The sequence below is a fragment of the Plasmopara halstedii genome (assembly GCF_900000015.1).
Source record: "Plasmopara halstedii genome assembly, contig: Scaffold_350, whole genome shotgun sequence".
NCBI lineage: Eukaryota > Oomycota > Peronosporomycetes > Peronosporales > Peronosporaceae > Plasmopara > Plasmopara halstedii.
Window position 1 is genome coordinate 541,917 of NW_020187271.1, and position 20,368 is coordinate 562,284.

Below are 20,368 nucleotides of genomic sequence, written 5' to 3' on the forward strand. Positions count from 1 at the left end.
CTGCATCTCTTGAACAAAGTCCACCAATTCCTTGTTGCCCTGTCGGGCGGCAAGGAAACGCGATCGCACGCAATACACCTGATTAGGCGGCAAGACCACTCGTGAGAGCTGCAATTTCAGCTCCGTCCAGGAGGAAAACGCAACTTCGACCGAAGTGTTGCACGTCAGTGCCCATTCTCGCGCTCGACCACCGAGCTTTGAGATGGCTATCGCTACGCGCTATTGCTCGGTCTGGAGCATAGCGGATGCGATGGCCATCTCGACCTCTCTCACCCAGAGCAGGAGATTCTCTCAATTGTTTCCCTTCAAAGGCCTTAACGCTCACCATGAGCGGCTTAGATCGGGGGAAATCATCCGTCACCGACGGTGACGTCATAGACGTGCACCGATTGCCTCGGGACCTTGCGCTACAAGGTGTTGCACGCCCTCAGGGCTAAGCAAGGACATCAGCTTGTTAAGCCCGTCCTACATGCTCTGGGGCAGAAGGAAAATTGTTCAAACCCCACAAAGTATCAGTCTTAACGACTCAGGTGTAGATTGACTACAAGTGCTACCAAGTGCAGCGGGACTGCTGTAGCTTTGCGCTTGAGGAAGCGTAATTTAGGAGATCACCGATCTTTCGTTCTTTACAAGAACCAATACGAGTGTAGCTGACCGCAATCCGCTAACTCCAAGAGTAGTTTCTACCTAGATTTAAAATCAATTTTCATTTATTTTTATTTGCGGCTAGACCGCCTAGTTTTAAAAGTATAGAGCTTCCTAAATATAAATAGTAAAATCTAAATACATGCATGACTACTGACTACCTAGCCAAATACCGCATTATTGTTTGGGTGCAGTCACACCATGCCCATCTCGTGTGACACACACCCCTGTTATCAGGGTACGTGTAATCCCGCTACAGGTGTGGCCACACCGTAACAAGAAGCCACCACGTGGCAGGATTGCCAGTTGTAATGCATATTACTATATTAATTAGATGTCACTATTAATTAGGAAAACCTTAGGGCTTAGATATTGGCAGCTCTGCGGCAAATAAAACAATCAAATTCAAATACAGTTTTGTATTTGAACTGAAGTGCTCGTTTGCCTTTGTAAGGCTTCCGTACTATGCAGTAGCGGATTGCGATCCGCTACCCTTGTACTGGTTCTTTGAAAGAACGTAAGGTCGGCGACCTTAGCTTAGCTTCCTCTAAGCAATGGGCTATGGCAGCCGTCTTGACTTGGTAGCACTCGTTGTCAATCTACGCCTGAATCGTTATGAATGATCCTCTGTGAGGTTGGAGCAATTTTCCAATTTACCCCAGGACATACAGGACGGGCTTCATAAGCTGATGTCCCTGTCGGGCCCTGAGGGCGTGGAACACCTCGTTGCGCAAGGGTCCAAGGCCTAAGCGCGCGCCTAGAGGCGTTTTTTAGTTATGGAAATGCTCTGTTAGAGCGCTAACAGCAAAAGCTGTCAGCGTCAACTGCGTCTATGACGCCATCGTCGAGGACGGATGATTCCTCCGACCCAGGCCGCTCATAGATAGCGTTAAGACCTTCGAGTATAAGGATGGAGAGAATTATCTTCTCTGGGTGAGAGAGGCCGAGATGGCTATGGTATCCGCCATGCCCCAAAACGAGCAACAGCGCGTGGTGCTAGCTGTTCCCAAGTTTGGGGGCCGAGCACAAAAATGGGCACTAACGTGCGGTGCTTCAGTTAAAGCTGCGTTTTCCTCCTGGAAGGAGATGATGCGTCGGCATGTGCAAGTGTTCTCGCCGTCTTATCAGGCATATCGCGTGAGATCGCATTTCCTTGCTGCCCGAAACGGCAAGAAGGAGCTGGTGAACACACAGTTGGATAGAAGGAAGAAGATAGAGGCAGCTTAGTCCAAGAGTTGAGAGCTTTCATTGCCGGGATGGCAGCCAATCCTCTCCCCGAGGCAGTTGCAGTGACCGTCTTTATGATAGGCCTCCACACTGGCGTGGCCAGAAAGGAAGTCTTCCGTGTGCATCCGATTTATTCTGAAAAGCGGTGAATGTGCCGAATTTAACTTCAAGTCGGCACGACTTGGTTAAAATGCACACCCTCAAATCTTGTCGACCCGACCTGAGCCAATGTATCTCAGCTTTGCTAAGAAGGAGGAGCGAGATTTTCAAGACACGAGAAGCGTGTAAAAATCCGACAGTGTTTTGTCTGTGGAGACGCCCGTCACCTTCAGACTGGTTGTCCCTTGCGCAAGGCGCGTAATGGTTCGTCGAACCGACGTCCCGCATCTAATCAGTCTGGTTGACGCAGAGAAACGAGACCATCCAGTAGGCGCGGGACGCCCTACTCAGGAAGAAATGAGTGCTGTTGAGCCACAAAGAGGTAAAGGGCAGCAGGGCCTAGTCTCGAAGTGCTCCGTGCTTTTGAACACGGAACGTGTGTGCCAGCCAGGCTTGCTGGTCGTAAAAGCGATCATGAAGGGCTTTAAGAATCCATGGAAATTTCTGCTCGATTCTGGAGCGTCGGGCAATTACGCTCGACGCTCCACGATCGAAGACGTCAGCTTTATGCTGAGCCGCTGATATCGCGGTTGAGTGACACCGTCACTGTTTGCTTAGCGACGGGGACTTTTGTGTTACTGTGCTGGGTGTCCGTTTGGACCTCGATGTCAAGTTCCTTAACTTTGATAGCGTGAAAAGCTATCTAGTTTTAGACTTGGGAGCAAGGTATGACTTTATCCTTGGTATGGCATGGTTAGAATACCATGAACCATGGATTTTTGGAGGTCGTAGACTTTGGGCGCTACGCGCACGTCTCCTGGTGGAGCTTTGGTGAGTCTTGAACCCACCTTTGCTAGGAGCAGAAGCGATATTGGCGCGGACACTGGACCGGGACGTTTAATGTACAGTTGTCGGAGTATCCGATTTGTCAAACTCAAATGTGTATTGTACAAGAGTTCCGAGCGTGGCTCGCCGGTTGTACGTGAAATGTCACGTAATCCACAGAGCGCTGCTATAGTATTAAAGCTGTCGCTGAATATCAAGAGTGGCATGATCGGCCAAGAGCCGAGGCATTAAGGGCGAGGCTCTTGTGATGCACGTGGAGTGGCACGTAACCCACCGAGCACCGCCCACGTTACGAAGCAGTTGCTGCATACCAAGAGTAGCATGGTCGGCCAAGAGCCGAGTCATCAAGGGCGTGACCCTTGTGACGCACAGGGGTGGCACGTAACTCACTGAGCACTGCCCTTGGCAAAGGTATAACGGAGAGGAAGACGGCGACGTCACTCTCGAGGCTATTCCTGCGGAGGATACTGTTCTTGAGCTGGACGAGATGTCCTTCGAAGAGTTTGGCGGTGCCTTGAAGGCAGGTAATTTAGCCGAAATATTCATTATAACACCAATCGAGGTCCCATCGTCGCTTTTGGATGAAGCTGTCCTGGAAGATACAAAGAGGGTGCTGAACGCAAGAAGTGGATCGTCGATTCTGAACTATCCCTCGAATTTGTATTATCCTTTGATAATAAATTCTCAATTCGTCGTGTCCAAAGATCCACCGTCGGTCCATACTCCGGACCGAGGTGTGCTTTATGAGACTGACCTGGTTCCGGGAACCAAATACTGCAATAACCCCTGCCTAAAGAGCAGTGTGGCGCCATTGACGCCTTTTTTCGTGCGAAGCACGACGCAGGAATGGTGCATGAGAGTGAGTTTCCCCACTCGACACCCACGTTCTGTGTCCGGAAGCCGAACGGCAAGTGGCGTATCGCTCACACTTTTAGTAAGCTAAACGCTGCCACCATTCTGGCACAAACGCCGATTCCTTAATTGGATGTTCTCCATAAAACAATATGGTTGGCTGTACAATGTACAGCTCACTGGACCTGGTCGATGGTTATTACCAATTTCTCATCAAAGCGAGTGATATTCCGCTGACAGAGATGAGTACTCTGAGCGACATGCTCTGGGAGTGGCTGGTGATGTTCCAAGGGCTGTCATATACACCAGTAACATTCAATCGCTTTTTGGCTCAGTTGTATAGGCCCCATAGGGCGTATGCGCAGACATACATCGACGACATCTTCGTTCACTGTCGTGCGGAGCACGGGAGGACAGATGTGGAAAACCACCATTTAAGAGCGGTGCTCAAGTGCATGTGCATGCATTAGCTGTATGCTAATGCTGATAAGCGCATCTTCGACTCGGAAAAATCCAATTTTAGGGTGCTTCATTGGAAGCGTGGCCTTTGATTGCATCCCGCTAAGGACAAGGCCATGGTGGACTGGCTAGTCCCAATGAACCGGAAGGACTTGCGTAAATGGCTTGGTCTCACCAACTACTTGCACAAGTATAGCTTAAATTATGCAGAAATGACCCGGCCATTATCCAATCTCCTTAAAAAGGGTGCGGAATGGTATTGAGACCCCGAGCATCGACAGGCTTTTGACAGGGTCAAAGACAGCCTCCTTCATGCACCAATACTGGCTTGCCATATCCCAATCGTTCTTTTAGGGTCGTCTGTGTCACTTCAAACTTTGCTATCGGCTGTGCACTGCTGCAAGCGGACACCGAGGGGCGAGATCGGGTGATCGCGTATAAATCTCGCCAGGTCAAGGCTGCGAAAAAGAACTAACCAGTCCACGAAAAGAAATCGCTTGCGATGAGGTATTCACTTGTCGAATTTAGGGTAAACCTGTTTGGCTCAAAGCCGTTTGTGATCTACACAGATCATGCATCATTAAGCATTTCGGCTCAGTCGTCTCACATTTCGCAGAGGATGACCAGGTGGCTCTCCTTCTTCGCAGAATTTAACTTCAGGGTGAAGTATAAGTCAGGATAGCAGAATGCTTTGGCTGATGCGTCGTCACGCAGACCGGATTATGAGCTTGCTCATTTCACGGCGGTGACTTCATCAGTAATGGATTTGATCCGCTCCGCATGCGCGGGTGATGGTAGTGTGTCGGGAGCAAGAGTTCGGAAATTTGGTAAACGGCGGTTTTGCGCGCAGGGTTACACCGAACCGCGCGGAATAACGGGTTGCTGTATTATAGCACCGATTCGCCAAATACGCCACAAATCGTCGCTCCCCACAATGAGGATTTGAAATACCGTATCCTTTATGAGGCCCACGTCACCCCATTCAGTGGTCGTTCGATCATGAGATGATGTACAGCTTTGTGAGTTGCCACTATCGGTGGTTCAAGTTGTACAAATCGATGTGCACATATGTGCGCACGTGTAGGACATGTCAGAGGGTGAAATCCTTCCTGAATGCGGCGCCACCGCTGGCCAGTTTACCTGTACCCTCCGCGTGTTTGCGGTCCATGAGTATGGATTTTGTGTTCGGCCTGCCGAAGGATTCAGCAGGCATCACGTGCGTGGTGGCCTTGGTGGACCGTTTGGACAAGACGGTTCATCTTGTGGCAGTGCCGGACGCCATCGACGGTGTGGGTACAGCGACGCTATTTATCGGTCGTATTTTCGACAGCATGAACGCCCGATATTAATTGCCTCTGATAGAGACTCGCCCTTCACTGGGAAGTTTTAGTCTACACTCTTCAGGGTGCTGGGCACCAAGTTGATTATGTCGACAGCCGACCATCCGTAGACCGATGGTCAGACCAAGCGCGTGAATCGCGTCGCTGAAGAAATTTTTCGTATTGTCTGCGCTGAGACTCCGAAGAGCTGAAACGCATGTTTTTACTCGTAGAGTTTGCTCTGAACAATGCAGTGCAGTCTACCGTTTACTCGCAGTATTACGTGAGCGGACTTATCAATCCTTGCGTCCTGCTGACGCCGCCATCCCATGGCCCAGGGCTTGGTGAGATAAAAATAGCCGAACGGCTGGCTGATGTCAGCTCCCTCATCGTGCGTAAAAAGTCATAAACTCCCTGTCTACTAGACTGAGTGTCTTATGACACGTTCGCGATGCGTTGGCTAAAAGCCAAGACATGTAGAAGGAAGAGGGAATGTTGAAAACATTGAGGTCGGAGACCTGGTTTCATTAAGTGTTTAAAGCCTTCCTACACATGCAGTCTTTTTTTACTTTAAAACAAAGCTTCGTCCACGGTCGTGATCAAGCAATGCCTAGCGAATACGCTGAAACTTTCGAGAAGGATGCGCACCTACCCGGTGTTTTGTGTGGGCTTACTTTAGCCGTACCGGGATCCGGCGCAAGTAAACGCGGAAGTGTTGGCGCCGGGACGTCGCTCAAAGGCGCTCGGCCGCCCAGAAGCTGAAGCAGCTACTGGTCTTGAGCACGGAGTGAAACAACTCCCGGTTCCATTGGCGCAAGACGCTCCACCGTCACACGAAGTGACGTATTTGTCTGCTCAACGGCTCCAACAGAGCACGACAATCCTCAACGCGATGCATCCGGTGCAGAAAGTGCTCCAAACTCTCGAGGCCTTCCTCACAGCGGTAGGCGACCTCGGACTGATTCTCGGCAGAGTGCCGATGACGACGGACGTTGTCCTCTAAGGCTCGAAAAGTATCGCGAGTCACCGTTGGCGATCGACTAAGTCGTCACTGTCCGCCGCCGACTCTTCTCGATAAGAACGTTGGCGTCGTCTATCATGTGGAACGCCTCGAAGACCGACGTCGTCACCATGGTCAAACCCAATATCTTGTGAAGTGGCGGGGGATACCCGAGCTCCGAGAACTTGTGGGAGTTCGAAGTGCCACTTCAGCAAGACTGCCCAAACGTCGTGGACGCTTATGATCAGAAGGGACACGACGCTCTTCTTCGTCGTACGCCATGTGCTTCGCGGTAGTAGCCCGGGAAGCCGAAGGGCCATGAGCTGAGCTCAAGCTATGGCCCTGAGCGGCTGTGGTCGTAGACTCACCCTTGTGAGAAACCACAGAGCTCGGGGGGCGCTATAGATTGTTCCATATGCTGCAGGGCGACAATACGCAGGAAGTCGGCGTTGCACTTTGAATTTGGCAAAATCAAATCAGGGTCAAGGACCGAACGTGGATACAAGCACACGAAGCCCGCTCTGAGGGAAGGCTTCAGCCGCTGCTCTAGTGCCTAGTCGGGGCGGTTTATATTAATCCCACTTCTCCTGGAAGTCGAATGGTCGGGACACGGACACGGTTTCTGCAATATTTGAGCAGGGCTCACGACTCGCCGTTGGCCCACATTACCCACCTCTTCTTCCTATCCTGGGAAAAAAGTGTCCGACTCGTAAACGTCTTCATCCGAATCCTTGACGAGAAAATCCGTCGCTTGTGGTGGGCGCGGTGTGTGCCGCCCGGTTGCCGTGGTCTTGGAATGTGTTTTCCGTGAAGTTGCGGATGTATTGTCAGCGTGCAGGAGACGAAGAAAGGCTCTGCTTGCGGGCGCACTCGGAACTAGCTAGGCTGGGAGCCTTTCGTGTCATAGACACAGGGCGTATTGAGAAGTGAAGACGGTCCTAGAGACGTAAAGGTGTCTTAGACATGCGAGCCTCGTACGAGGCGACACTTATATGTGAATTGTGGGTATTCACACATTTGATGGGGGAGAGTGTAACGGGGTTACACGTACCCTGGTATGAAGGGGTGGGTCATACAAGATGGTGTAATCACACAATGGTGTAGCTACTCCGTAACAAGAAGCCACTACGTGGCGGGACTGCCAGTGATAATGCATATCAATTAGGTTTTTGTATTTAATTATAAAGGATCCTAAGGTTCTAGATATAGGCGGCTTTGCCGCAAATAAAACAGATGAACACATTTTCAATTTTGAATGGAAAAGAACATTTGCCTTGTGTTAAGGTTTTGGGTACTCTTGGTGGTAGCGGATTGTTATCCGCTACACCCGCACTGGTTCTAGTATAGGACGTAAGGTCGGTGACCTTAGTGAGCTTCCTCTAAGCAAAGAGCTACGACAGCCCCGCTGTCATAGCAACTTACTTTGCTTTCAATATTTACCATCCTTGTAACAGTTCATCAAATGATAATATTGCGATGTTAGTTAATCAAAAATTAAATTTGGTAGAACAGAAAACCTTGAATTCAAGCCAATTTTTTTTTCTTTGTATTATTATGTAGATTTGCCACAGTTGTCCTCTGATTCTATTTTCTGATTCCGATTGACTTGGCATCCACTTCATTTCTCTCTGTCCATCCCACCTTTGGCTATGACGAGCGTTGCGAGTAGCTCCACATCAAGCAGCATGGCAGGAACCTCATCGTTATCGGCTCTCGCACCCTCCTTTACAATGGTCCCGTCCTCTGTCCAACGACGCGTTGCCCATGGCTCAACACACTTAACCACCGAGCGAAACGTATCAGGCCATTGCAAGCGTCGACAGCGTTCTCGCTATCGCAGAAAAAAAGAGCCTGATATTGTATCAGAAGCAAATAAATTGGACACTTCAGCAACGAAAGTTGACGAGAGCAGGAGAAGACGACATGGTGAAAAAAACGTTTCATCTGTTCAAGACACCGCCTCGACTCGTGAAGACGATACATTTGATATCTGTATATTGTGTGCCGATCCCATTATATACTATGCAGTGGGTGAATGCAATCACCACGGTATTTGCAGCAAATGCTCTATGCGTATGCGGATAATTATGGATGATCGTAACTGCCCCATGTGCAAGCAGCCATTGGAACGTGTGGTAGTCAGTAGAATCTCACGGCCATATGAGAGTTTTGAGCTTTGGGGAGATGCTGCAGGTCCCGAATCAGTTTTGGATGAGCCATCCGAGATGATTTTTGTTGATTGTAAAGCGCACTACTTTGAATTGCGTAGTCTTCGTGAGTACAAGTGCCGGATGAAGCGCTGTAGAGAAGTAAAGCACTCATTAGACCAGTTGAAGGAACACTTGCAGCATGATCATGGAGTCGAGTTTTGTGAGCTTTGCTTAAACCACCAGTCATTTTTTATTCAAGAGCAGGAGGTGTTTACTAAAGGAGCACTAAAGGGACACAGTATTGGACGGAGTAGAGGTGGACATGCGGGTCAAAAGCACGCAAACACAGGCAAAGATTTTCATCCAATGTGTCAATTTTGTCGCAAGCGGTATTATGGAGACAAAGAATTGTATGAACATTTAGAACGCGATCACTTCAAGTGCCACATTTGCAAGGTGGAGAACGAGTACTTTCGTAACTAGTGCGTATTTGCTTACGCTTCTGTTTGTTTGGGCTGTCTAACGAATATTGGTTTGTTCATAGTGCAAGCTTAGAAACGCATTTTCGTCGAACCCATCATTTGTGTGAGGATCGAGCCTGGTAAGTACACAATACAGTTGATTTGGTTTTGTCTACTTACTCGATATTGCCGATGCACTTTTCATAGTCTCGAGATGCGTTTTGTTGTTTTTTCGAACGATATAGAGTACCATGCGCATATGAGCTCCGTCCATGGCGTTCACAATCGCTTACAATTAAACTTTCAAGTCTCTCGAGGTGGCAACAACATTGTTAGTGGGCCAGCGAGTTTAGGTCATGTTGAAGGAGTGCCCGATCACTGGAATTATGGAGGAAGTGGTATTTTACCGCCACCTTCAGTGCAACTTGACGAAGCCTTTCCTGCACTTCCGATCCCTGCAGGGCCGTCTCCGGTATCGGTGCTTCGACCAGCTATTGCCCGACCACTAAGTGCTCAGTATGTCCCACCTCCAACTAGACATCTATCGACTCCTCCTAGGGCCCAGATTTTACGCAACCAGAAATTAGCTCAAGCGCTTGGGGTCAATCGACCAGGATTTGCAAGTGGCGATGCCGCCGCATTTGAAGATGAATTAAAGACTCCCAGTTATTCTGAAGAACTTATTGCATGGGGTAAGGCGAATGCTAGCTACCTTACGGTGGTTGAGCGTCGTTTGGAACGGATTGTTCAAGAGCTCTCATGCCACAGTGTCAGCCTGCGCGTGATGTCGGGAGAAGAGGTACTCTTAGCCATTTTGCATATACTCAGCTGACGTGCTAATAGTACTCTGTGAATATTTGAATTCAGCGAGCTTTGATGCATCAATTGGCCTCAATTTACGGTGTTGTCTCGGAATCGTTTGGTGAGGATCCACACCGTCGAATTTCATTTTATAAATGTGCGGACGCACATGTGCCCACTGTGACCCTATCAACGCATCTTAGCAAACTTACAAAGCAGGCCCGTGCAGCCCAAGCATCTAGTCGTCTAAAATTTCTCCCATTGAATTCCAGTGCGACTACGGCGCAGTCTGCTTCATTGCCAGTAAGGCCTCCTGTTTCTGTCAACCGTGGCTGGGAGCGTATTGAACCTCGTCGTGCTGCAATTGTTGCTGATGCCTGGAGTGATGATGAAGAGGAGAGAGCTGAGAATGAATGCAGTGGCCCTGGCTCAAACATTCTGAAAAATAATGTGGAAGACAATGAGAAATTAGCAGATGAATCAGCTAGTAGCGTTGGTGTTGCTGTAACTGATGATCGTGGGAAGTAAAGGCGAAATTTAAGACAGAAAAGGATTGAAAGTGCTCACGACGTGAAGAAATTATTTGGCAAACATCTTGCATTTTGTATTTGACTACATCATTTGTATTTTGCAGTAACAGAATTATTTGGATACGTTAACTATTACTGACTCGATAAACAAAGTACCCAGTTGTTCCAGCGATGATACCTACAAACGTGAGCATTTTTGCGAGTCCGATCAACATTGACACTGACGCATGTCTTGTGTCTTTTTTAAAAGCTCGTTTGATTGTGTTTAAAACGTGCTGTACGTCTTTATTTTGGGCTACTGCGTCAAAATAGCGCCGCATCTGGTTAGAACCAGGAAACGATCTTTCTTCGTCTGGTGTATCTTTCTCTATACCCTTGAGATTACGATTTTCAGCACTAATTCGTACGTGGTTGTAGCTTGAATTTGTGTTCTTGATCATGGCTGCGTGCTCAGCAGTAGCAAGACTGCAGCAACAGAATGTACTAGTGAATATGAATCCGAGCAGAAAGCAAAGAAGTTGCATGGGACACGGTATAATTGAAGGAAAACCTTGGCTTACGCAATAAATGGCCAGGAGAGACATTGGTCCGACGACGAGTGACACAAGCCAATCAACAAAGGAGCGCATACGTTCTCATGAAAGGGTGTCATTTTACTTATATATCTGATTGAATTAATTAAATTTCTCTCATAAATTCCTTGAACCTTGTCGTATGTTTTTATCTAATGTTGCCACTAAATATAACCAGAACATCAAATATTTACAAATATTTGTCTGGGCTTCTCGAAGGCTCACATGAGTCCAAAAAGCTTATAATAGACTAGAAAGTAGATTATTTTGTTCTCATTCTTTAACCTTTTGTGCATTTCAGTGGTGTCAGCTCTTAAAAGTGAGAGCAAAATATGCACTCTGATACAGACGCGAATAGCATTTGCTCTGTAGCGTCAACTGGCGACTTTCTTTGAATTTATTTGTAAACTTTATGTATCACAGCACAAATCAGTCCCAGTTACATAGTCTTTTTAAATATGCTTGTTTACTGTGTTAACTGACCGTATCCAAAATGAGTTATTATGCCTCTGTAACATACTTTGCTTCTTTTCATTGAAATCGGATTTATAAGAATCTTATTTTTTCTTTCACAAGATATAATATAAAACTTTTGTTTTTTGTGAACGTCTATCGGTCAATGAGATAGGAGTATTGGTGCTGTTCACATGTCAAGCATTGTCGCAAAGTGGCAGGGCTATTTCATGTGCATCGACCAGTTATTTTACACTGCTATTCTTATTCCTTAAGCGATTACTGACTCATAACAAATGGCTCAGACGCTGAGAACAATTAGTACTTAATTAATGAATACCTGTTGACCTATTTACGCGGAAAGTTGAGAAATAACAGCTGCTTAATATATCTCCTCTTTTTTTCAGTGTCCAATTTCCGACATTTTAACTCCCAATGATTGAAGAATTAAAGACGGTATTACGGCTACAGGCGACAGTGGTTGAGGGTCTCGGTCGTGGAGGAAAGCAACTTGGTTGTCCCACAGCGAATCTCTCACGCAAAGATCTAGGCGATCAACTCGATCAGTTGCCCACTGGTATTTACTGCGGATGGGCCACAGTGGACGGCAAGGGCCCGTTCAAGGCCGTCGTGAGTATTGGCTGGAATCCTTATTTCAAGGATAAGGTACGAGCTTGAACAGAGGTTGAGAAACGTAAGATGAAAAATATTGACTGCTAACTTCTGCTACTCTATTGAATTGCTTGTCACTTGTGTGCAGGAGAAGACAGTGGAGCCGCATCTGTTGCACAAATTCGACGAGGATTTTTACGGTGCGCAGCTTAAACTTGTCATCAGTGGTTATCTTCGTCCAGAGATGGACTTCCCGTCGCTGGAGTCGCTAGTCAAAGCGATTCATGACGACATCGCACAGTCAAATGAATGGCTAGACACACCCGTTGGTAAAACTTGGTCGCAAGATGCGTTGTTACAGTAACATTGAAGTTTGCAGACATGACGAGGATGTGACTCAATGCCGGGTCAATAGATATGTAGGACTGAATAGGTTTTCTACTCTCAATCACAAAAATGCTTTACTTTTTACCCATGACAATACACGTAACACCAAGGACCATCAGCAAAATGCTGGGAATCTTCTTGCGCAGATTCCGTTCTCGAAACAGAAAGCGCCCCATTAAAACGCTCCATATGCATCCTGATCGCTTCATCGCAATCACGTACGAAACCTCGAGATGCTGCATGGCTACGAGGTTAATATAATATGATACGACACTGGTAAGACCAGCAAGAATGATATATTTCCATGGAGTTTTTGTCTCTTGTCCGATTATAAGATCAACTTCCCCACCTCCAATGCGCATTTTTTGAAGTACGTAACTACCACCAGCCACAATGACCTGAATCGTAGCACCATATACCAACGGGGTCGAGTTTTGTACTCCAATTTTATCAAATGCGCTTGAAATACTCCATAAGAAAGCCACAAGGATCATGTAAACTGGTCCTTTGCTGGCAGCTGATGAGTCTATGAGCATCTCCTTACTTGCCTGAGCATCTTTGGCACCCTGCAGCCAAAAGCCACCCATGACTGCAATAGAGATACCTAGCACACCCAAAGCTGTCGGGACTTCACCAAGTACAAGGAAAGCAACAATTACCAGAAATGCTGGTGTAAATGAAAGAAATGGAATTGTAGCAGATAACGTCGAGATCTGAATTGCTCGATTGTACAGATAACTCGTAATAATGTTGATGCAGCCGCTAATACACACAGACGTCCAAAAAAGATGATTTAACGGTGGTGGATGGCCTCCTGAGTCTACAATGGCCCACAGTACAAAAATCGGCGCTTGAATGAGTCCTCGTAACGCAACAATCATAAACGGATCCATAAACCTTGTCAAGTGCTTGCGTAAAGGGTCGCACAGTGCGTTAACCACAGAATTGATCACTGCGATAGAAATACCGTAAGACACGAGCATTGTGACAGCAATGCGGTGGATAACAATGAATTGGTTCTGGCACGTTAGAATGGGTGCAGGTGACCGCCCCTACTTGAAAAACTCGAAGCGTAAAACACTAAAGCCGTTGTCTAGTCGGCGGTATAATACATGTGTACTGACAAGTGTTTCTCGCTGTCACGTCAGATAGTCAGTAGCGTTATTGCTATTGGATTGGCTGAAATTTGCACTCAAATCTGTTGTAACTTTGACAGACACTTGTATAGATGGAGCAACTCAATCGTGAAGATGTCAAATCGCGGCTTATTAACATCTGTAAGGACTTAATGACACTTGTGAGTGGCAGCTATGGTCCAATGGGCAGAGCACAAGTTTTACAGGCAAATACTCAATGTGTTGACGAACTTACGGTCACGTCTGTTGCTGAGCGGTACTTTGCCAATTTAAAGTAAGTATTACTACGCACTCCAATTTTGGAGGCTCTAGTAGTCTGCTTATGTCGTGGTGGATAAAGTTTTATGAGATACTGACGTGCAGCATAGGAGACTGTCCAATTGCGAACGCATATGTTCATATACTGAAAAGCAAGGTAGATCGTTTCGTTGCATTGCAAAATGCGATTGTATGATTTGACTATGGTATGGGGTATTGACGCTTTAGATTCACAATTATAGTGATTCAGGACTATTTCTAGTGGGAATGAGTGCCAGGTGTCAAAAGATTGAACTTAGCGAGAGATAGAGCTTTTTTTACTCGTTGTGATTGTAGTCTCCAGCTGGAAATTCAGGAGGGCAGTCTGGCTCAGATTCATCATAGATTAATAAGTCAAGGTAGAAAACCTATCCTATTCTTAAACTTTCATGATAAACTAACGATTGTCTTCTTCTTAGGGCTACAATTAGCGTTGGAATGGACCGTGCAGTATCTTGAGTCCCCTAGATGTCCTGTGCGAGTGGCAGTAAGTTGGCGCTCTTCCATCTTGATCACCGCCGTGATACGAAGTATTATAGCGTCCAAGTCAACGACGAGCATTGATATCGAGAATATGAACGTTGTGGTTGCGCCTTTGATTATTCGAGCATTTGTGAGTGTTTTCGAGTATGTTATCGAGCACCCGGGTGAGAACGTTCCCGTACAGCTTCTATATACTCCCGGCCTAGAGTCTATCGCCGAGTCTGAAGTTTGGAAGCAAACAGTTTTTCTTGATGTTCCATGGCCTGACCGTGGAATTTGTCAAAGCACAAAGCGTTCTCCTGCTATCTCCAATGTTCGCGTCGCCTTGTTCAACATCACCATCGAACCGCTTATAGAGTCGAATGTGAACGATTGTTTTAGTAATACAAGCATCACGCACAAGGGTTCGTTAGATGCTTTCCGACTAAAGGCACTACGAAAAGTTGGAGATCAATTAGAGCAGCTAGGTGCTACAGCAGTGTTTTCGCAGAAAATCATCCCGAGTTATCTGCAGACGTATCTAGCTGCTAAGGGAATCTTCACACTTTCCCAACTTTCCGCTGCCCATATCCGTACGTCTGATTTCTTAAACATTTATGTAATATGTTGCTGAAGGCGTAACCTTGGTACTACATGTAGTTGGTGTTCAAATGCTTAGTGGGGCAACTATCCTTAGTGACTGGAATATCGATGAAAGTGTTAGAAGAGACTCGTTGGGTTTCTTGACTCTTATAACCACTCACACGCTGGGCAAGAAGCAATATATTCGACTGCACCGTGAGGGCTGTGCAAGTCAAACGATAGACAGCAAGAAAGCCCATGCAGTTACGACAATCACAGTTGCAGCACCTGACCAGATTGCGTACGATGAATTGAGCCACGTGATGAATGTTTCACTTTCAATTTTAGCAAAGTTGATCGAAAATCCGGATGTTGTAGCTGGTGGCGGTTGTTTCGAAATACATCTCGCAGCTTTGCTACGCCATCGTGCAAGTCAGCTAGTCCCTGTTTCAGTGTCGGATACGGGATCATTCACAAGCACGCAGATACAAAAGCAAACAGCACGGACATTGAGTCAGCTACGCCAAATAGTCACTGTTTTTGCTGCTTGTCTTGAAGATATGGCTGGGCGCTTATGTGGAAGTCAAGCTTCCTATGTTGATCGTGTGGCAACAATTGATCAGGTTCGCAATGCAAATTGTGAGTCTCTCATGGCGACAAAGGCGATTTTAGATGAAAATGTTTTGACAAAGTCCAACGCGTTTAAGCTTTATGGCTGGGATACAAAGAGGCATTCTGTGATAAAGGTACTAGCTTATGACGATCGGAATGATAACCATGGATGCGACCAGAAGAAAGTTATCAATGATGCTTTAGTCGTTGATGTTTTACAGTCCAAGAAAAATGCTTTGGTGCTTGCAATCGAGAGTGTGTCGTCGTTAGCTCGCATTGCGTCAGTAGTCCGAGCTAGTTAATATTACATTCATAATCAAGCAAAGCTCGTAAAAATCTCTACCTACAATTATGTTCCCTTCAAGACGCTAGTAAAACTGCTGCTCGGCATCGTACCCAGACAAGTCCCCACATGCAAGGAAAGGTACTAGTTTTGGATCGTATTCGTCGGATTCCTTTAGTCCATACATCGGAAGAAGATGAGATGTCATCACAGGCGTGTAATTTTCAGGAAGTCGAAAGCCTTGGCACACCACAAAGGCTTCATTACTTTGGGCACGACTACTCATGGGCTTAGAGCAAGAGACACTTTCAAAGAAGAGGCTTAATTGCATGGCCAGCAGATCATACTGTTCACACCGAAAGATCTTGGCTACAAATGCACCGCCCTCTTCTAGCACGTGTGTAGTAATGTTCAGTGCGGCTGCCAGTAGCTCGGCCTGCACGAATTCGTCGATTTCATGTACGCCTGTGACGTCAGGTGCCCCGTCGCTTACGACTAATTGGGCCTTTCCGCCGTGGAACAAGCGAATAATTTGTTCAGCCGTGCGTTTTGACGTAATATCGCCCTGTAGTAGCTGTACCCCGGCGATGGGAGCCATCTCCTGTAAATCCACCGCCACAATGCGCACGTCCTCATTCTCTACGTTACGTATGTTACTAGAGTCGTACAGCTTGCGACTCAGCACTTGGCTCCAACTACCAGGTGCCGCACACAGGTCCACAGCGCGATGCACATGACGTAAGAAATCAAATTGCTCATCGAGCTGCAGCAGCTTAAAAGCCGAGCGTGCACGAAAGCCAACTTCTTTAGCCTTGCGATAATAAATATCCTAAGTAAAGTATCGTTAGCGAAGGCGTAAAAGCGCAGACAAAGACGCAATAAGACTTACTCGATTGGCTTCACTAGACTTGGTCATGCTGTTTAGTCCAAAAGTTACATTATTATATTCTATGTTCCCCTATATTTTCATTCTTCATCGTTTCATACAAAATCAAGCACACCGATAACGACAGTGTTGGACACACCGAGACAGACTGTCTCCATGCATCCGCAGCTAGCCTCAACCGGTATGGGTTTTGGCATGAATGTACTGGGTGGTGAAGCACCCCCTGCTATTCCTGACGCGCTCTTCGAATCTGCCACCGACTGTTTTGTATGCGAGAAAAAGTTTCACGCCTTTCGACGCAAACATCGCTGCCGGGTAGATATACCTCATTACACTCTGAATGATTCCTTATTGCTTATATGCGATTGTGATCGATATGTTATATGGATATAGGCATGTGGCAACGCAGTGTGTGGCAGCTGTGCTCGCACTCACAAGGTCATGCCTAGCTCTACGATTGTTCGCTTTCACAATGAACCTGTACGCGTATGCGATGGATGCGTTCGAGATCAGAATCAATTGATGTTAGAACGTCGACGTGCGGAAGATGTTGAGCGCGCAAGGGCTCGACAAGCTGCCGCACAGGAAGAAGAAGAGCGGCAACGGGAAGCAGAGCGTTATCAGAGAGAACGCGATGTTGCAGAAGCTCAAGCTCGACGCGAACTACGATTGCGAGCTCTTGAAGAAAAACACTTGGGTCCGCGACCAGATCGGCGAACATTGCAGTCGAGATATTCAAGAAGTCTAGATGATTGTGCATGCCATGGACCACCTCAGTCATTATACTCGAAGGAATTAAGTTCATTTATTGAAGATGCTGAGAAGCGATCTGTCGCTTTGACAGCAAAGCCTTACGCGGCTGATGGTCTTTTTGATGATAAAATGGACTTGGATGGCACAGAGACACTAAGGACCACGGTGGTACAGGAAGCAGATGAATGCGCTATTTGTCTAGAGACGATGGATGTTGGTACTGCAATTTACACAACAGCTTGTGGTCACAGTTTTCATTGGAGCTGCTTGAAAGAAATTCAAAAGTCGGACTCAAGCAATTATGACAAATGTCCATCCTGTCGTGCTACAATGACTGAAATGCAGGTCAAGAAACAATGCGATCACCCGCGAGTACGGTTTGGACACCGATTTTGTCGAGATTGCGGCGCTGCTGTTACTGAGGCCGACGCCAAGCCAAGAGGTGACGCGTTTGGAGGTACTGTTGGTACAATTGGTATGCGGATGTCCACTCCTTCTGGACCTACAGATCTCAATCATCCAGTTTCATACAGAGCGAGCTCGCACGGTGCACTTGTGCGTTGCCCGCAATGTCATATTCAGATGCGTGTACTTCCTCACATGTATAACATGTAAGTTATCTACATGGAGGTTCCTTCTTTTTTGTCGAACGCTTACAAAGTTTCTGCATGCGATCAATTGCAGGCGAGTAGCATGTCCATCAGGTCATATGTTTCTGGTTCAAGTTGCTGGACCAGCGGGAAATGGCGGTGCTAATGGGGGATACGGCTTTGGAGCGCATGGTGGATTGGCAGGTCCTCGAATGCCTCCACGTGGTTTAAATAGGGGCTACCCAGGATCCCATTACCGCCCCGCAAATGCTTATCCGGAGTTGTAAAAACCAACGAAACACAATTACCGAGACGTGAAGCGAATGTAGCTTCTTGTCCGGCATGAATTTGTTCAGAGGATTTTTTTCTGAAAGCTATACTTTATATTTACGAACATATCAATGATCGATCATCTTGACAAATTTATTGTCCTGTGTTTTGGCAGTACTTTTACGCTTCAAAGTCTAAAGGTTGTATTGTCGAGAAATTTCTTACGTCACAACAATAGTCACTACTTGAGAAGACCACACCGTTCGACCTCGAACAATCCGTCCGTTGTTTATGTACAGCCAATCGTCGTTCGTTCGAGCATTCACGATGTGAGTTTGTGGCCCAACCATAGGCACCGGTTGATCTTCACCAGTACCTTGGGTTGCCCAGCTTTGGTCGACTGTAGCAATGGCCTTAACGTAGTACGTCCCAGCAGCCGCAAAATCGAGGTGGGCGGCAAATAAGCCCTTGTTATTTGCTTTCACCTTCAAGTTCAGATCCTCGTGGTACCATCTCGTGACACCACGTTGTGCTCGCGAAAGCTTAGCATCAGCAGGGTCGTCAGACCACACTTTTAAACGCGTGCTATCCACCGTTATGGCACCCGCAACTTCCCATTTAAATTTTACTGCTTGCGCGACAGTTGCTTTTAGCGGATGTGTCTTCCAAAGCACATACGGCTGCACTAGATCTATGTAGAGCAGTGACAAGCGTACATTGCGAGGAATGTGACCAACCCTTTCTGTCGCTGGTAGATAGTCATTCAAGGCTAATTCCGAGAGTGTCGAACTGTCACCTAAACTTGAGGCGTTTGGCTGCTTGTTTTCACTCGTTTCAATCAAGACGTTAAACGCGCGATGGGTAGCATTGTTGTACCTGGTCTTCGCAGCTGGATACCCTCCAAAGCTTGACGGATTACATGTGTGAATAGGTTTTGGAGTTGAAAACTCGTTTTCCCACGACGCAGCGTATCCCCAGTCTTCCATTCCACCGTCAACAGGGTAAACAACATCATTCATAGTACCATCTTGATAAAACTGACCACTCTCTTCAAACTTTCCTCCATATCGAGACATAATTCGGGAGAGTTGCTGCTGACTTTGAGAATCTGGACTCTTCTCACTAACATTCGATTGCAAAATATGGTTCTTGGCTCCCCATTCGTACGTGATGCATTCCCTTCCGGCGTGAAACGTGATTCCAAGCTGAAACAAGTGGTCGCGCCACAATTCGTTCAGTGCACGGGCAGCTGTAGTCACCATGCATTTCGTGTTGTCTTCCAAATTGTATGGAAAGTCACGATTTGGGTCAACATCAAGCTCCCTTCTAGCATTGTGATTGTATCCATTCGCATTAGCAGTTGGCACAATCACGATCGTGCGAGTTTTTACAAGGTGTTGAAGCCATGGGTTCCCATCACTTCTGCTTGCGTGCGAGAGCAAGAGCGCTGCCAGCTCCACAACAACTTGTGGACCAACTCTTTCGTTACCGTGGACACAGCCACTAAAAATTAGTTCGGGACGCTCTGGATCTGGCAATGTTGCCTTCTCTGTGATTTTAATAACATATTGCTCACAAGGCACCATTTGGTTGTTTCGAGTGCAGTTAACTTCATCATATCTGGGCAAATTATACCTGTCCTGTACGCTAAATGCATCGGCATAATCCTCGTACATCGTTTCAAGTTTCAAGAGGTAATCAACGATCTCGTCATACGATCGTTCCTTGTAACCCGTGACTTTCGAGAAGTGATTGATGGTAGTGACACCTAACAAGAATAGCAGAGGCAAGTACTGCATTGTGATGCACGCACCAAATACAGCTCAGATGATAAACAAAATGTCTTATGAGCTGTACTTGGTGCGTGGATCACAATCGTCAAATTGTAAGACAACTGTTTTGGTACAGGCGACGTATGCTGTTTGTCTTTATCTTCTATCAGATGTGCTATGCCACTCGACTGACTCTGTGTCACAGCTGTTCCAATCATGCTTGATAGAAGGACAGAATTGAAAGCTACTCAACAAAAGGGTAGCGGATTTATGAAAAGATCAATTTTTAATTCTGCACCTTTTCTACCTATT

General features: G+C 46.8%; 8 protein-coding genes across 8 annotated transcripts; 4 read left to right on the plus strand and 4 right to left on the minus strand.

Annotated features, from left to right (window-relative positions):
- Nucleotides 1-8,177: 8,177 nt before the first annotated feature.
- Nucleotides 8,178-10,387, plus strand: PHALS_09157 (hypothetical protein PPTG_18645; the record flags this gene model as incomplete). The annotated part of the gene is made up of 4 exons (XM_024724608.1): nucleotides 8,178-9,079; nucleotides 9,142-9,198; nucleotides 9,266-9,857; nucleotides 9,926-10,387. 4 exons carry the CDS (start codon nucleotides 8,178-8,180, stop codon nucleotides 10,385-10,387), a joined length of 2,013 nt encoding a protein of 670 aa, XP_024575467.1.
- A 127-nt stretch (nucleotides 10,388-10,514) lies between these two features.
- Nucleotides 10,515-11,041, minus strand: PHALS_09158 (uncharacterized protein; the record flags this gene model as incomplete). The annotated part of the gene is made up of 2 exons (XM_024724609.1): nucleotides 10,515-10,854; nucleotides 10,950-11,041. The coding sequence occupies 2 exons, from the start codon at nucleotides 11,039-11,041 to the stop codon at nucleotides 10,515-10,517; spliced, it is 432 nt and encodes a 143-aa protein (XP_024575468.1).
- Nucleotides 11,042-11,849: 808 nt separating this feature from the next.
- On the plus strand, nucleotides 11,850-12,390 carry PHALS_09159 (riboflavin kinase; the record flags this gene model as incomplete). The annotated part of the gene is made up of 2 exons (XM_024724610.1): nucleotides 11,850-12,080; nucleotides 12,175-12,390. 2 exons carry the CDS (start codon nucleotides 11,850-11,852, stop codon nucleotides 12,388-12,390), a joined length of 447 nt encoding a protein of 148 aa, XP_024575469.1.
- Nucleotides 12,391-12,487: 97 nt separating this feature from the next.
- On the minus strand, nucleotides 12,488-13,396 carry PHALS_09160 (uncharacterized protein; the record flags this gene model as incomplete). The annotated part of the gene is made up of 1 exon (XM_024724611.1): nucleotides 12,488-13,396. One exon carries the CDS (start codon nucleotides 13,394-13,396, stop codon nucleotides 12,488-12,490), a length of 909 nt encoding a protein of 302 aa, XP_024575470.1.
- A 245-nt stretch (nucleotides 13,397-13,641) lies between these two features.
- On the plus strand, nucleotides 13,642-15,804 carry PHALS_09161 (Chaperonin complex component, TCP-1 alpha subunit (CCT1); the record flags this gene model as incomplete). Its single annotated transcript, XM_024724612.1, has 7 exons — nucleotides 13,642-13,690; nucleotides 13,748-13,823; nucleotides 13,913-13,964; nucleotides 14,036-14,085; nucleotides 14,144-14,205; nucleotides 14,266-14,901; nucleotides 14,969-15,804. The coding sequence occupies 7 exons, from the start codon at nucleotides 13,642-13,644 to the stop codon at nucleotides 15,802-15,804; spliced, it is 1,761 nt and encodes a 586-aa protein (XP_024575471.1).
- A 66-nt stretch (nucleotides 15,805-15,870) lies between these two features.
- On the minus strand, nucleotides 15,871-16,701 carry PHALS_09162 (ribosomal rna large subunit methyltransferase j; the record flags this gene model as incomplete). The annotated part of the gene is made up of 2 exons (XM_024724613.1): nucleotides 15,871-16,614; nucleotides 16,675-16,701. The coding sequence occupies 2 exons, from the start codon at nucleotides 16,699-16,701 to the stop codon at nucleotides 15,871-15,873; spliced, it is 771 nt and encodes a 256-aa protein (XP_024575472.1).
- Nucleotides 16,702-16,827: 126 nt separating this feature from the next.
- PHALS_09163 (and ph domain-containing protein 6-like) lies at nucleotides 16,828-18,301 on the plus strand (the record flags this gene model as incomplete). The annotated part of the gene is made up of 3 exons (XM_024724614.1): nucleotides 16,828-16,986; nucleotides 17,065-18,035; nucleotides 18,109-18,301. 3 exons carry the CDS (start codon nucleotides 16,828-16,830, stop codon nucleotides 18,299-18,301), a joined length of 1,323 nt encoding a protein of 440 aa, XP_024575473.1.
- A 204-nt stretch (nucleotides 18,302-18,505) lies between these two features.
- PHALS_09164 (hypothetical protein L915_20196) lies at nucleotides 18,506-20,083 on the minus strand (the record flags this gene model as incomplete). Its single annotated transcript, XM_024724616.1, has 1 exon — nucleotides 18,506-20,083. The coding sequence occupies one exon, from the start codon at nucleotides 20,081-20,083 to the stop codon at nucleotides 18,506-18,508; it is 1,578 nt and encodes a 525-aa protein (XP_024575474.1).
- Between the last annotated feature and the right edge of the window lie 285 nt (nucleotides 20,084-20,368).